General features: G+C 51.8%; 6 protein-coding genes across 6 annotated transcripts; 4 read left to right on the top strand and 2 right to left on the bottom strand.

Moving 5' to 3' along the window:
• Nucleotides 1-309: 309 nt before the first annotated feature.
• AFUA_2G11350 (putative peroxisomal 3-ketoacyl-coA thiolase (Kat1)) lies at nucleotides 310-2,368 on the top strand. The gene is made up of 6 exons (XM_750375.2): nucleotides 310-773; nucleotides 827-922; nucleotides 979-1,827; nucleotides 1,882-1,946; nucleotides 2,000-2,111; nucleotides 2,165-2,368. The coding sequence occupies exons 1-6, from the start codon at nucleotides 672-674 to the stop codon at nucleotides 2,201-2,203; spliced, it is 1,263 nt and encodes a 420-aa protein (XP_755468.1). The 5' UTR covers nucleotides 310-671; the 3' UTR covers nucleotides 2,204-2,368.
• Nucleotides 2,369-2,656: 288 nt separating this feature from the next.
• AFUA_2G11340 (ML domain-containing protein) lies at nucleotides 2,657-3,529 on the top strand (the record flags this gene model as incomplete). Its single annotated transcript, XM_750374.1, has 3 exons — nucleotides 2,657-3,090; nucleotides 3,159-3,375; nucleotides 3,434-3,529. The coding sequence occupies 3 exons, from the start codon at nucleotides 2,657-2,659 to the stop codon at nucleotides 3,527-3,529; spliced, it is 747 nt and encodes a 248-aa protein (XP_755467.1).
• Nucleotides 3,530-3,826: 297 nt separating this feature from the next.
• Nucleotides 3,827-4,748, bottom strand: AFUA_2G11330 (H(+)-transporting V1 sector ATPase subunit F; the record flags this gene model as incomplete). The annotated part of the gene is made up of 5 exons (XM_750373.2): nucleotides 3,827-4,270; nucleotides 4,324-4,461; nucleotides 4,524-4,557; nucleotides 4,620-4,654; nucleotides 4,722-4,748. 5 exons carry the CDS (start codon nucleotides 4,746-4,748, stop codon nucleotides 4,130-4,132), a joined length of 375 nt encoding a protein of 124 aa, XP_755466.1. The 3' UTR covers nucleotides 3,827-4,129.
• Nucleotides 4,749-5,075: 327 nt separating this feature from the next.
• AFUA_2G11320 (Nur1/Mug154 family protein) lies at nucleotides 5,076-6,788 on the top strand (the record flags this gene model as incomplete). Its single annotated transcript, XM_750372.3, has 2 exons — nucleotides 5,076-5,333; nucleotides 5,418-6,788. 2 exons carry the CDS (start codon nucleotides 5,076-5,078, stop codon nucleotides 6,501-6,503), a joined length of 1,344 nt encoding a protein of 447 aa, XP_755465.2. The 3' UTR covers nucleotides 6,504-6,788.
• Nucleotides 6,789-6,796: 8 nt separating this feature from the next.
• On the top strand, nucleotides 6,797-10,512 carry AFUA_2G11310 (putative NTP binding protein). The gene has a single exon (XM_750371.2). It carries the CDS (start codon nucleotides 7,544-7,546, stop codon nucleotides 10,268-10,270), a length of 2,727 nt encoding a protein of 908 aa, XP_755464.1. The 5' UTR covers nucleotides 6,797-7,543; the 3' UTR covers nucleotides 10,271-10,512.
• Nucleotides 10,513-10,624: 112 nt separating this feature from the next.
• Nucleotides 10,625-13,281, bottom strand: AFUA_2G11300 (methylenetetrahydrofolate reductase (NAD(P)H) MET13). Its single transcript, XM_750370.2, has 3 exons — nucleotides 12,442-13,281; nucleotides 11,505-12,376; nucleotides 10,625-11,448 (listed from the first exon to the last, which is right to left on the bottom strand). The coding sequence occupies exons 1-3, from the start codon at nucleotides 13,263-13,265 to the stop codon at nucleotides 11,297-11,299; spliced, it is 1,848 nt and encodes a 615-aa protein (XP_755463.1). The 5' UTR covers nucleotides 13,266-13,281; the 3' UTR covers nucleotides 10,625-11,296.
• Between the last annotated feature and the right edge of the window lie 465 nt (nucleotides 13,282-13,746).

Raw genomic sequence — 13,746 nt, 5'->3', positions numbered from 1 at the left:
ATTTCTTGAGTGGCATCTAGGGCATATTCGAAGTACGAGTCAAACCTATCTACCATCTCTCCCTGCAACCTGCTGTACTCCGTATGCAGCCGAAATGTTCTGAAGAATTACCCAATCCACGGTTGTAGATGCACTGCTTTGAAGTACCTACCATACTCCGTATCGCCCAAACAGGATGCGATACAAAGTCCGACAACCGAGGCCACTGTAGCCTTTGGATGCGTACGGTAACAATACCACTGCAATACAGCCTAGTGGCGGCAGTTGTCGGTCGGGAACTAGCTGGCTTCCTTGTTATCGACTCCGTACTCTATACCTCTTCAGCACCACAGTGGATCTATATGGGGTTTGTCTTAGAACTGAGGCTACCTTAATTATCCCAACTGGCTATAATGAATTGGCTCTAATATTATTAATCTGGATCTCGGCTCGGCCGTTCGCTCGTGATCCTTCGGCTGCAGTGTCCTTGGTGCCCGTCCCAGATCATTATTGTCCGCGATACCGCGGCTCATTCGTCCTCTCTGAACTATAACAATAACAATAGCGCAACCATTCTCGCGGGGCAGTTGGCCTTTTTCTATCTTTCGGTCTTTCTTCTGTCTCCTACACTTCTTCAAGACTAAAAGTAATACTCCCTGCAACGTTCCTACAGAAGCAGTGTAGCCAGAATCATGTCTACGCCACAGCAACGGTTGTCCTCGATCGCTAACCAGGTCGCTGGTTCGAACGTCTCGGCGAAGAGCAAGCTATTGGCCAAGAACCCTGATGATATCGTACGTCTGAACATGCCTGGTGAAAAATTAAGACGAAGACTGACCTCCCTTAGGTAATCACGCTTGCTGTTCGGACCCCTCTCACAAAGGCCAGAAAAGGTGGTCTCAAGGACACCACAGTAGATAATCTCCTGATTTCATTACTTACAGTATGGTTGCCAAATCAAGATTCTCGCCCACCATATTCTATGCTAACACGCCGCAGTCTATCCGCGAAAAGTCCAACCTCGACCCCAACCTGGTTGAAGATGTCTGTGTTGGTAACGTGCTTGCGCCTGGTTCCGCATACATCGCCCGCTCCGCGGTGCTTGCAGCTGGCTTCCCTGTGACGGCCGCCGCCTCCATTGCCAACCGGTTCTGTTCTTCTGGATTGCTGGCGATCCAGAACGTCGCTAATCAGATCATGGCTGGGTCTATCGATATCGGTATCGCGGTCGGGGCCGAGAGCATGAGCACCAACGCCGATGGAGGGGCCCCAGAGATGTCGGCTCAGATCCTGTCGCATCCTATTGCCTCCCAGAACACCCAACCCATGGGCCAGACCTCAGAGAACGTCGCAGCCCAGTTCAACATTTCCCGAGAGCAACACGATCAGTTTGCCGCCAAGAGTTATCAGAAGGCCGAGCGCGCGCAAAAGTCCGGTTGGACTGCCGACGAGATTGTGCCCGTCAAGACTCAAGTCAAAGATCCCAAGACGGGCGAGGTGAAGGACGTCGTCGTTGATCGTGACGATGGCATTCGATATGGCACCACCGTTGAGTCCCTCAGCAAGATTCGCTCTGCATTCCCTCAATGGAAGCCCAGTGCCACAACCGGTGGAAATGCCAGTCAGATCACGGATGGCGCCGCCGGTGTCATTCTTATGAAGCGGTCTCGTGCCCAGGAACTCGGACAACCCATCATTGGCAAGTTTTGCGGAGCTACTGTTGCGGGTTTGGAGCCTCGGATCATGGGTATTGGCCCTTCCATTGCTATTCCCAAGATCTTGTCCAAGTTCAACCTGAGCAAGGATGATATCGATATTTTCGAGATTAACGAAGCATTTGCGTCCATGGTACGATTGATCCTTTTGTGTACACCAGAGATATCCTAACTAATGACTGTCTAGGGCGTCTACTGTGTTAACAAACTGGGTCTTGATGAGAGCAAGGTCAATCCCAGGGGTGGAGCGATGTGAGTCATTTCTAATCCCTGAGCGTTCTCCATCGTTCACTAACCTAAAGCAGCGCACTGGGTCACCCGCTGGGCTGCACCGGAGCTCGCCAGGTTGTTACTGCTCTGTCTGAGCTGCGCCGCCAGAACAAGAGAATCGCTGTCACCTCGATGTGTGTCGGAACTGTGAGTTACCCCTGTTTTGATCGCATCTTTGAATTTTCACTAATGTTAGCTAGGGCATGGGCATGGCCGGGATCTTTGTTTCGGAGCATTAAGATAAATGTTTAAAGATTTCGCTTGCCAATTGATAAAGAGCCGTCGGCTTGGGAATGTCCATCTTGTATATATATACCTCGTCCTGCATGAAAATAAGAGCATGTTCATATCTTCTGTCTGTCAAACTAACTCCGTATACGTCAACCCTCGCCCTTCGACTGTTTACCTTAGTGGTATGGTAAGAAATCGGTTGCCCCATGAGGTATCAGTGGAGTATTGAAGCGTCGGGTGGGTCATCCCCATGATTGACTCCGCCTACGGCTATCTCAGCGATTGTACCATGAGTCCAGGATTAGCATACAATGCAAGTAGGACTGCAATTTCAGCATTGAGGGGATTCTGAAAAGGCGCAGTGTTAACCCCGACGCTTGGCTTTATCTTTGTCGGAGCTCGTGACACAACTAGCGCACCAGTGCCTGCATAGTCACGTGCACCTCCGCCGTCGTCATCCCATGCAACTATCCTTGGCTGGGGCCCATCACCGCTTCTCCTCATCTACTCCGTACGACGACTCACTCGCCTACGTCTGCCATCAGACCCTCCTTGCAACTTTGTCCTACATAATTCACCTCTCTCCTTTCTCTTATACTCTCAAGTGCAGTATCTGGTCTTCTTCCTGTCATTCTCTGGTCCCAGTCTACTACGACCGCTGGTTGGCTGATCCTGCGACCATGAAGCTCATATCAACCGCCGCTACCTTGTTCGTTTGCCTTGCTCCTCTCTCCGCCTCAGCACGGTCGATCTCCTTCTTCGATTCCACGCAAGCTCCAATTCAACTTGAGACCTTTCCTGTCAAGGGGGATAACCCGTTAGTATACTGTTCCGACCCTTCGGGCAATATCCTGCAGATCGAATCCGTGGACTTGGTTCCTAACCCTCCTCTCCCGTGCGTCCTGGCAGCCCCTATACCGTATAATGTTGAGTGAAGAACGGTTGGCTGATTCTTGACCACAGTGGCCAAACTCTCTCTATCAATGCCAGTGGCAACCTGAAGGAACGGGTGGAGGAAGGCGCTTATGTCGCTCTTGAGGTTAAATATGGTCTCATTACCCTGATCAAGCAGACCGCCGATCTCTGCGAACAAATCAAGAATGTGGACCTCGAGTGTCCCCTGGAGAAAGGCGAGATGACTCTGACTAAGCAGGTTGATCTGCCTTCGCATATTCCTCCGGTACGTCTGCCTCTATCCTGGTATTCATGGCCAACCAGCTACTAACGACGATGAACAGGGGAAGTACAACGTCCATGCCGACGTTTATACTAAGGACGGCAAGAAGATTACCTGCCTTGATGCGCACGATATCGAGTTCAAGATTCGGCCATGAGAAGGCGTCTTGGCTACCATCGCTCCCCTTCCACTGATGATCACTGATGTGGCTTTTGAATCCTCTTCTACATACTCACGATCACTTGATGAATTGCCCTTACGAGCCTTTGTTCTCTGTTGCATTCTTATGTTCACCGTAGACTGCCATAGTCCCCCACAGTCAAAGTTGCATGCTTTTGGTTATAACCGCTTTTCTTGATTAGATGATGTGCTATATCATCCGGCGTCGGGGCAGATCGTCACCACTTGCTTCTCGTCATGCCTGCACAACGATGTATATGCCCATACTACGTCTAATACACAGTCTTCATTCGAGTAATTTCACGACTCTCAGAAAGTAAAGCGGAGGTCAAACATAGCAACCATCACTGCTATGCAGTGCGCAGTAGTATCTCCGCGAGGAGACAATTCCAATGCCGCTCCGTCGGACAGGACAGCCAAGCATCCTTTCGGCACAGACAATATATCGAATTCTATGTGCACAGATCCTAGATAATCGGGTATCTTCCCACGACTCGTACAGCGCGCACGGCCACCCTAGAACACATCCTGATAAAACGACGGTGCGAAAAAACAAACGAAACCTCTCAGTTACCGTCTATTCACCAAATAGCCGCCGCACGCGCTTGAGCACGCTGTCCTTTTCGGGGTCGTAGGGATGGTCTTTACTCGGAATCTCGAGGACGGCGGGGAACGGGTCGGCGAAGGAGTCGACGCTGTGTCTGATGCGTTCGGCAATCTGATCCTATGAGCCAGCTGGTCCCTGGTGATGTAGAATGCAATACAACGTACGTGTTGGTTGATCAGCAGCACGGCAATATCTTTCCTCTCCTGGGTGAAGTTCTGGAAGGCCTTCTCGATCGCAGACGTTTCGGTCTTGGAGTCAACGACAAGGAAATTCCGCTGGGCGTCCGGGCCATCTGTGACGTGCTAAGTGGATGTTAGTGGTGCTTTTCGAGAGGGGTAGGATCTCGGGGTGGTGGTATACGTACACCGATACCCGCGAGCAGGAGACCGGTAACGGAGCTGGATGCGATTAGCGTTGGTGTTTCTGCCTTTTCTGTCTCGAGACCGAAGGTGCTAGTTACTCTTCATCGCCGATGACGGCGAGGAATTGCCGTTCCTAGGATGCAGAGGAGAGTTAGTGATATCGCCATGTCCAAGGTGAGGACATGCGACTGTGAAAGTACCTTGTAGGATACCGCCGAGGCTGCCATCTCTTGACAATGGGCCGGCTGGACTGAGCCTTAAGAAAGAAATAGAATCTACCTCTGCAGAGCAGATAACCTGTGGATGAAGGAGTCGTGTCCCGATCGAGAACCACTTCAGTGAACGTTCGTCATAGCAGACCGCTACGGCTTATCTAAGCGGGGCCGTGATGTGTTTGTTGTTTAGCAGGCGGAACGGAAAACTTGGCGTATGTTTTGTCTTGTATTGCTCCTCCAAAAGTTTGTCTTGATAATCAAGTTATCTGGCCGGAGCACATGTGAAGGGTAATGCAACGTCCCTGGTAGCGATCAAAATATCCGTGCCCCAATATCACCATGCCCCGGCTTGTGCGCCGCCAACCGCTCGCGGAGCGCATCAGGTCGTACTTGAATCCACTGGACTTTTTGCTATGGCTGTCAGAGGAGATCGATGCCAATGCTTGGGATCAGTTTGAGAAGGATTGGGCGCTGCCTTTGGGTGTTGTTCTCAACCTAACCTTCCTCATTGCGAGAGCGAACAGCCGATCGAGTGGCACCAGAGCCATCGACGATGTCTTCGGAGATGATGATGGAGTGCCGTGGATGAGCTGGTTTGTATGTCGCCGACAATTCAAGGAGCTTGCCGGGGGGGGGGGGGGGTTCACAGAGGATGAGTCGCTAATCGGTGGCTGCTGGCAGGCTTCCTTCATTGTTCACCTACTTGCGTGCTTCAGCGCGTCCAATACTTTCTACACCTTCTCTCGGAAGCGACTTTATCGTCTGTTTGAGGCTTCGATAGATCAACCACCGGCTACACCGTCGGCTCGCCGTGTCCGTGTCGATTCAAACCCTATGGCAGCTTCGCCGTTGCGGTACTTTGCAAATGTGATAGCCGGATCTGCTGAGTCCCGGGCGCATCCCGACGCGCAACGGGATGTGTGGGAACTTGCAGTTTGGGATCCTCTGCCGATTTGCCTTCGACTGTTCTGCCTCTTCAGCCCCGGCCACGTCCTGGTGTACTGGGTATTTCTGCCTACGCAACTGTCCGATCCTCGGCCAAGCGTTACTATCGTCACCACTATCTTCATTACGACTCTGCTGTCTGTGCAGATGTCATTCCTCTCTTCCTCGTTCACGCAGCAAGCCAAGGATTCCATGGTGGTTCACAAGGAGGTTCTTAACGAGTACGACACCAAATTTGTCCATCCTAGGACCCAACCCGTGATGAGAGATGTTGGCACCCAGTTCTCCGACCCGAATACCTCGCAGCCTGGTTCCGATGCCAAGTATAACAAGGTGGACACATTCACTCCTACTCGAGTGATCCACCGAGGGTTCAAAACCAGCCCCAATCCGAACTATGTCAGTTTTGTCGATCCCGAGGGGGCGTCCCTCCGACGTCAGACATTCACTACGCCAAATGCTTCTCACAACTATACGTCGCTGCAAACACCCAGTCATTTACGAGATGCCTCCCCGGTTGTACGAGGCCCCGTTGCGTCCATACGCCAACCGCACTTCCGACCCACACCGAGTGCTACGGGCGACGGTGGCAGTTTGGGAATCTTCTCGCACGCAAATTCCCCCTTGAGGCGATCTACACCGGCCAATATCGACCGCCGGGTTCCGAACCCTCCAGAGTTCTTATTCAAAGACCGAGGTACCCCTATGAAGAGGCTATCAAGTCCCTTGAAAAAGAGCAATGTGCCCGGTAGTGCAACTCCGTTGACCTCAACACCAAGACGGACTCAGAATGACCTTCGTCGTGAAACAGGCCGGTTCTGAATCCAGTCATGGGATTAGACATCTTGCAAATTGACGAAACAAGAAAGAAGAATCGCCGATGTATCGTCGCCGTGATAGGTCATTCTACCATCCTGTCATTTTGTTCATTGAGCGTACACACTGTGTAACCATGACATTCTCCAGTTTTTGGCCTTGGCGTTTGGAGGTCCACTTCGTTTTCACATGATTCTCTATTCTCATAATGCCATTTTTCATGACCTTTCCTTTCCAGATGCAATCCAGAGTCGTCCTGTCTCTCTATTGATTGGGAATGTTGGCTTTTGGGGGGGGGGGGGGGGGTGACCAGCCACTGTAATATAACCATGTCCCGTCCCTGGCGCAGCGCGGTCTGGCCCATTGTTGACTTGTCGGTACTATGGAGTAAAGCCTGGACTATAGTTTCACTTCAGTGTCCTGATTTCGAGCTGAAGCAGTTCCTTCGGGTGTTGAGATTGATCGATGGGATACTGTGGCTGTGATCTTGTGAGACACCTTTGATCCTTTGACGATCTACAATTCCGATCTACATGATCTGCCAACACTTAGTCTACACTACGATCATCTTGTCCCACTTCATCAGACAGACTGCCGACATTCTCCTACGCGGCTGCAGTTTCCATTCCAGATGGTGGACAAAACCAGCAGGCGCGCATTCCGCAGCGGTTCCTTCAGTCCGCGTGTGTGTTTGGTGCTACATTCCACGGCATGGCAAACCGGATCACAGAGCATTTCCCGCTTATAATTACAAATCTGGTCATATTCTTCTGTCAGGCTGGGAATTATTCTTTGGTTGGGAACCTGCCACTGCACTTGGCGGACCAGTGCACGCGTCTTTTCTGGCAAGCACTTCGCCATGCTACGACGATCCTTCATCCTTTGCCTCAGTGTTCAACGAAATAATCGTCAAAGAGCTCTGAAGCCGACCGCACCAAAGTCATCAACAACAAGATAATTGTCTCTTGCCCAAGGAATGGGTAACTGTGGAAGGTCTACCTGGCCTTGAAGTCCAGCCGGTCAACAATCGTCACCTTCGATACAGTATGGATGAGGTTCTGCACTTGCACCAGGGGCACTTCATGAACCTTTCGCCCCGAAGGCGCCATGATAAGCGGAAGGAGTTGGACGTGGAAGAAGTAGAAAATACGCATCAAGAGAGAAATACACCAGACCGCAGTGGAAGCCCAATGAATTCGAGAGACACTGATTCTGGAACTGGAAGTCCAACTATCGCGCGAAGAACCAGACCGACGAAGCTCCCTCTGCCCAGGGAGCTCGCAAGCAAAGTCAAGGAACAACAAAAAGATCAACCTGCAACGCCTCAAGATCAGGACTATGGTTCTCTCAGGAACGTCCGACCAAAGAAGCCGCCTACAACCTTATTATACAGCAGTCCGGACGAGGTTCGAGAGCAATATTGGCGAAAGGTCAGGGATAAGTTTGAGAAGGAATCCCCATCGGCGAAGAGCCAAGAGAAGGAGAAGGACAAGGATAAGCACAAGGAGATTTACTATGGAGCTTATAAAAAGATCATCTCGCTGGCCAGCTCTCCAAAGAGCGAACTGGTCAAACAGAGACTGAAGTCGGCCGGTGGCGACCTACGAGGAAGCCCAAAGTCGCGGATCACGAGCCCCATCATCCATCCTCGGCTTCGGCCAGGCTACAGCTCCCCCAGCAAATCTGACAACCAGTTAATCAGTCAAGGGAAGCGACAGCTCAGTGGAGTTCAACGAAAGAATTCTGATACGGACGAGAGCATTCTGCACTTTTCCACGGACAAGACGGATAACGCTACCGACTCGTCGATTAACTCTCACTCTTCTCTGTCACCCGTGTCGGGCCCCAGTAGCTCATTGACGGACTGGGAGGACAAATTCGTTGTCAACATGCCATCCGCCAAAGAGCCAAACCCACCGACAATGAGTGCACAGCAGATTGCGGAATTCCAGCAAAGCATCGAGCGGGTGCACAACGACGGGGGTGCTATGCTTGATCCAGACTCTTTGCCGAGTCCACGTACCGGGACGCCTGAAGACAAGGATTTGTCTGCTGTGCAGCCTGCGAAGCCGACCTCGTTTGACGGTCAAGATCTGCCTCCCCCACCTCCCCATTCGGCCGGGTTTGAGGAAAGTCCGCCATCCCAGCCAGAACATCCGAGGTACTACTGTCCCGATGAGATCGGCAAAAATCGCATCAGTACAATATGGGAAGAATCTGCCTCGAAATCCGAGAAGAATGTACCAAAGGTCAATCCGGATGGCTCTTTTTTAGGGTGCAAGGAGATCAATGGGCCCAACGACAAGAACCCCGACGAGATCCTACTGTTTTCGCCCGTGGATCGTCCCCGGGTAGTCGACGTGTCGAGTCCTATGCCCAGAAGCCCCAAAGAAAGAAAGATTCCAGTGGTCCGCCAGAGGAATCCGGACCTCGGAGAGAAGACCGTCGCTCGAGAAGAATGGAAACCAGGTACTCTGAATATGAAACTTGTCCAATGCTCGAAGCCATCACCGAGGGCCGTGTGCCGCGAGACCAGCTGCCAGCAACCAGAAAAGACAGCCCAGGACTCGAGCAAAGCGGACCGCGACTCCCCGTCACCTTCAGGCAAGCGCCTCGAGGACAGAAAACCGACTCCCAGGGACGACGATGTGTTCATTATCACACCCACTATCATACGCACTATGGTGAGCATGTCCGATATCAAGGCCGCGGCGCAGAAAGGATCTCCCGTCGGAATACCCACGTCGCGCACCGCCGGCGACATTATCACCGACGCTCGAGCAAGACCGCAAGGAAAGCCTTCGCCACTGGGACTAAGACGAGTGGCGCAAAACTCGCAGGAAAAATCAAACGTATCGTCGCCCGTGCCCTTGCGAAGCCCTCCTGTGCGGAGTATCCCCGTGGTCAAGCATCGAGCAGAAGCCGGAATGCGCAAGGTCGAACAGTCTCGGGATATGCGTGGGTTCATCCGTATGCCAGGCACGACACCACCGTCTGCAGAAAGTCAGGCAGAGCGCCCCGCAAATAACCCAATACAATCGCGTGCTTCGAGCACTGGATCCAGCAGCAAGGACTCGCAAGAGAGACGAGTTGCGGACTCCGGTCAAGCCAACAGGTCGTCGCTGCCTGTCAATATTTCCCCAGTCGGTTCGATCGACAGAGGTCAGCCAGGCGGTGGTAAGACAGTGCCAGAAACGACCAAGGTGATAGAAGTCGCGGAGCTGGACGGATTACAGGTGGGAGAACACAAAGCAAAGACGCCGCCGCCGCCGCCGCCGCCGCGAATCACTGCATTACACGCTGATCCGCCAAATATGGAGATGAAGATGGAGGTGGCGAGTTCCACCAAGAGTGCGACAAATGCGCTGACCGTTGCTCTGATCTTGGAAATCTTTGTCCTATCAGCCGCTCAAATGGAAGCTCTCTGGCAGAGACTCGTGTCAAATCGGCATTCCAAGACTACCCTGCTCAAGATTGCCATTAACAGCCTTCTGCAGATGCTCGAGCATTGCCTCCAGGTTCTCCGGACATGGCTGACGGTCTTTTCCGTTTACAATGCTACTGGGGTCTGGCCGCGACCGGCAGAAGGCGATCTTGCTCGGTCTGTAGCGGATATCTGTCAGGCCATTGCTTACCTCGTTGTTCTGTGCTTTGTGATGATGGTTGTTGAACGGGCAGCCGGGTACATAGTCCTTGTTGGAAGTTGGGTTCTATGGTTTGCGAAGCCTTTTGGATGGTTCTTTGTAGCAATAGGAAGGGCTCTCTTTACATGATCCTGCGAGTGGGCGGGCCGAATGTTCCCTCGGCATGATTGATCACATAATACTGTTGCATGGATGGCGCGAGGGGTTCTTGACTGGTTTCTTCAGCTGTCTATCATTACTACGCGAAAGTGTGGGCCTCCACACTTTAAGACTGGGACTATTCTTACGCGGGCGGAGAAATATGACTCCTACTTTGGCAACTTTGTGATGGAGCAAACAAGAGGTGATGTACTACTGTAGTCTTGTAGTCCATGTACATACCTTGTTTCGAATGTTGGAGGCTACAGGTGTCGGTGTACCTGTCTCTATCCGACTTTGACTATGTCTGCTACCCAATCTTAGCGCAAAGACAAGGGAACGCATCACCGACTAGAACCATCAATGCTCTTTTGTATTCTCCTACAAGAGAGACTCCTAAACCGCGAGCGGGAACGACATATAGTGAGGAGAGAAGAAAAGAGAAGGAAAAATGCACCAAGAAGATGGAAGGTGATGGAAAAAGACTCCGTATCCCGTGTTGAAGAGGGTCACTTTTGCTCTTGAAAGATTTTGACCGACTGCCTATCCGTTGAAACCAAACTCCGTCATCCGTCATGTATGTTGAATTATCGTCGAAGGATTCATTCCTTCTATAGAATAAGAAAAAAATGCTTTTCTGTCTATGCAACGCCTCTTTTTGTTGGAAAAGAGGAAATGCGAGCAAGGACTGTCTGTTCCGTAGCGTCTAAGCTGATACCACATTAGATGTTGAATTTCGTAATCCTCCTCGCTCGTGATCCATGATAAAAGAAAAAGATGAGAGGGGTATATGGGAAAGAGAAATGTTGAAAAAATGTTGAAAGTGAATAACGCCCAGGGAAGAAATCGTTGAGAGGTCTTCAGTCGTGTCGCCATTAAACATGATGCCCTGGGGTTTGGTATTGTGTCCCCGGGCTAGTATCGTTGAGATAGATGTTGAATAAGGAGTATGAGAGGTTGGAGAGAATTTTGGGAAAGAAAGAGTCGAGGCAGGATGCGCGGTTATGGTCCCTGCCCTTAGTTTTTTATGGCGACTTCTTCGGGGGCTGCTCCGTTTGGCTGGGACTTCGTCTCGGCTGTGTCCGGGCCGACCTCCAGGTCAAGGTCTTTCACTTCCAGACCATTGAACAGGTCGAAGAGGTCATACGTGTTGTGGAAGTCGTTGTTAACTAGGTTATCCAGGGTTAGCAATTCGAACACATGCAGGGAGCAAACGCAAACTTACCGATGTTGACCAGGTACCAGTTGTCCATAATGTCCTGGATCAACTTTCGACTCGGGCTGCTGGCATCATGACACTTGGCCCAGTCTTCACCCAGGCGGTATGCCTCATCCTTCCAAGCTAAGAAACTGATCGTATCCACAATGGTCGGCTGGACGATTTCTCGTCCGGCGAAGATACCCCAAGTCAGAGCATTAGGGCTGTCACGAGTATTGGTGCGCAATTCGCGATTCTTGGCCACGGCATGGTAGGTCAAGTCGGGGTTCTTCTCGATCCGAGCGATCAGCTCGTCAAGCAGATAGGGGGGTACGAAGAGCTCGAGGTATGCCTTCTGGTAGACGAAGCCATTCTTAGGACCCCAGCCAAACACAGGGTGAGACGACCTCACGCCGTTCACGGCAGGTTGCGAGTTGACTGTGAGTAGACCCCTGCTATTCAGTTGGACTAGGTTGTCCTTGATGGCATTGGCTTCGCCACTGATTGGCGAGTCGCTCCATGGCAGGCGATCCAGCTTCCCTTCCAGGTAGCGAACGAAAATCTGCGTTATATCGCGAATAGACTTGGGCTCGCCCCACAGTTTGATGTTCTGCTCGTTTGTGCCTTTAAGGCCGATGCCATAAGCGTCAAGCTCACCAAAGGCAGGGGACCGAGAGTCGGTCCAACGGCCGTTGGGGAATTCATCCCATGTCTGTGTACGGGCAATGTAGGAGGAGTTCCTGTTGCGCCAGAAAATGGGACGGACGTCCTCCCCGCGGCGGTTGAGCGCGAGTGACGGCCGCCAGGGCAGCGGTCTTTGAAGGGGGGTCTCCTCCGAGGGAATCAGTTTAAGTTCCTCAAGGACTGCCTGTGTCGCTTGTGCCAGGTTCATGGTATAGCTGATTTAAGGTCGCATTTAGCCACATGAAAGAGCCATTGATATACTGGGTAGGAGTAAACTCACAAGTGCAGGTGATTGATGCCAGCCGCGAGGAGACGTCGGCACATGTCCGCAACCAGCCGCTTTCCGATCTCCTTGACAGCCGCATCGTCATTCTTCACCGGTTCCAGAGCCTCGAGCCAGTCCGGTGGGATCCGCGCCTTTGTCCAGTTTGCTCGTCTGATGAATGCGGCATATGTGGAGATAGGCATGATACCGGGAATAATTGGCACCGTGATGCCCTTGGCACGGCATTTCTTGACCCATTCAATGAAATTGTCTACATCGTAGAACATCTGCGTGATGACGAAGGAGCTTCCAGCGTCGACCTTCTCTTTCAAGTGATCGATCAGCTGATCCACATCCGGGTTGTCGTCTGCGCCTTCAGGGTAACCGCCAACACCAATGTCGAAATGATTGCCGAACTTCTCCCGAATATACTTGACCAGATCCTTTGCATAACGGAGTCCTCCTTCAGTGGCTTCCCATGCCTCTTTGTCACGAGGCGGATCACCTCGAAGCGCCAAGATGTTGGTACAGCCGGCCTTATAAGCAGCACTGAGTGCAGCATTCACTTTTTCCAACGGCATGTCTGTGCAGGTCAGATGCATGCAAGTCTCCAAGCCGTACACCGATTGAGCAACGTTCACCATCTCGCAGGTCAAATCCGACAACCGACCACCAGCACCCCAGGTGATGTCGATGAAGGAGGGTCCTAGAGAGTGCATTCGATCCATTCTGTCGTAGAGATTCTGAACACCCTGGGCCGTTTTCGGAGGAAAGAATTCGAAAGAGATACCGACCCTCCCAGCGGACTCATTGTCCGTGAGCATGTCTTTGACGTGCATCTTGATATATTATAGCCTGTCCGTGAGCAACGATCAGCTTCACTTATGGAAAGGCCAAAGGCCGCCGGACTTTTACCAGTGCGTCGGCGACGAGTGTGAAACAGCGAGTGGAGTACTGGGTGCTACAATATGCAAAAAAGTAGAAGCGTACCGTACCTGCAACAAAAGGTCGACTTATCTGAGTTCACCTGCCGTAAGATGCCCTTCAGGAGCTGTGGATAATTGGCCCGTTTCGCTCACCGATCTCGCCAGCGACTGCGATGAGGGTTCAAGATCAAAAGTCAAGGTAAACGATGCAAAACAAAGATTGGGAGAAACCAAAACAACGAAAGTAATAGTTCAGCAGAAAACGACTGCAAGGTAAACGCAGCAGAGCTATGGAGAAAAGAAACAGAGAAGCGGGCTGCTTGAGAGCACTGGTGTGAGCTTGGTGTCCCTTTCTGCTGGAGAGGCCGGATTTCGGAGGACGTGGCCGGCACGT

Source organism: Aspergillus fumigatus, chromosome 2 (genome assembly GCF_000002655.1).
Source record: "Aspergillus fumigatus Af293 chromosome 2, whole genome shotgun sequence".
NCBI lineage: Eukaryota > Fungi > Ascomycota > Eurotiomycetes > Eurotiales > Aspergillaceae > Aspergillus > Aspergillus fumigatus.
This window is presented reverse-complemented; position numbering and strand designations above follow the sequence as displayed.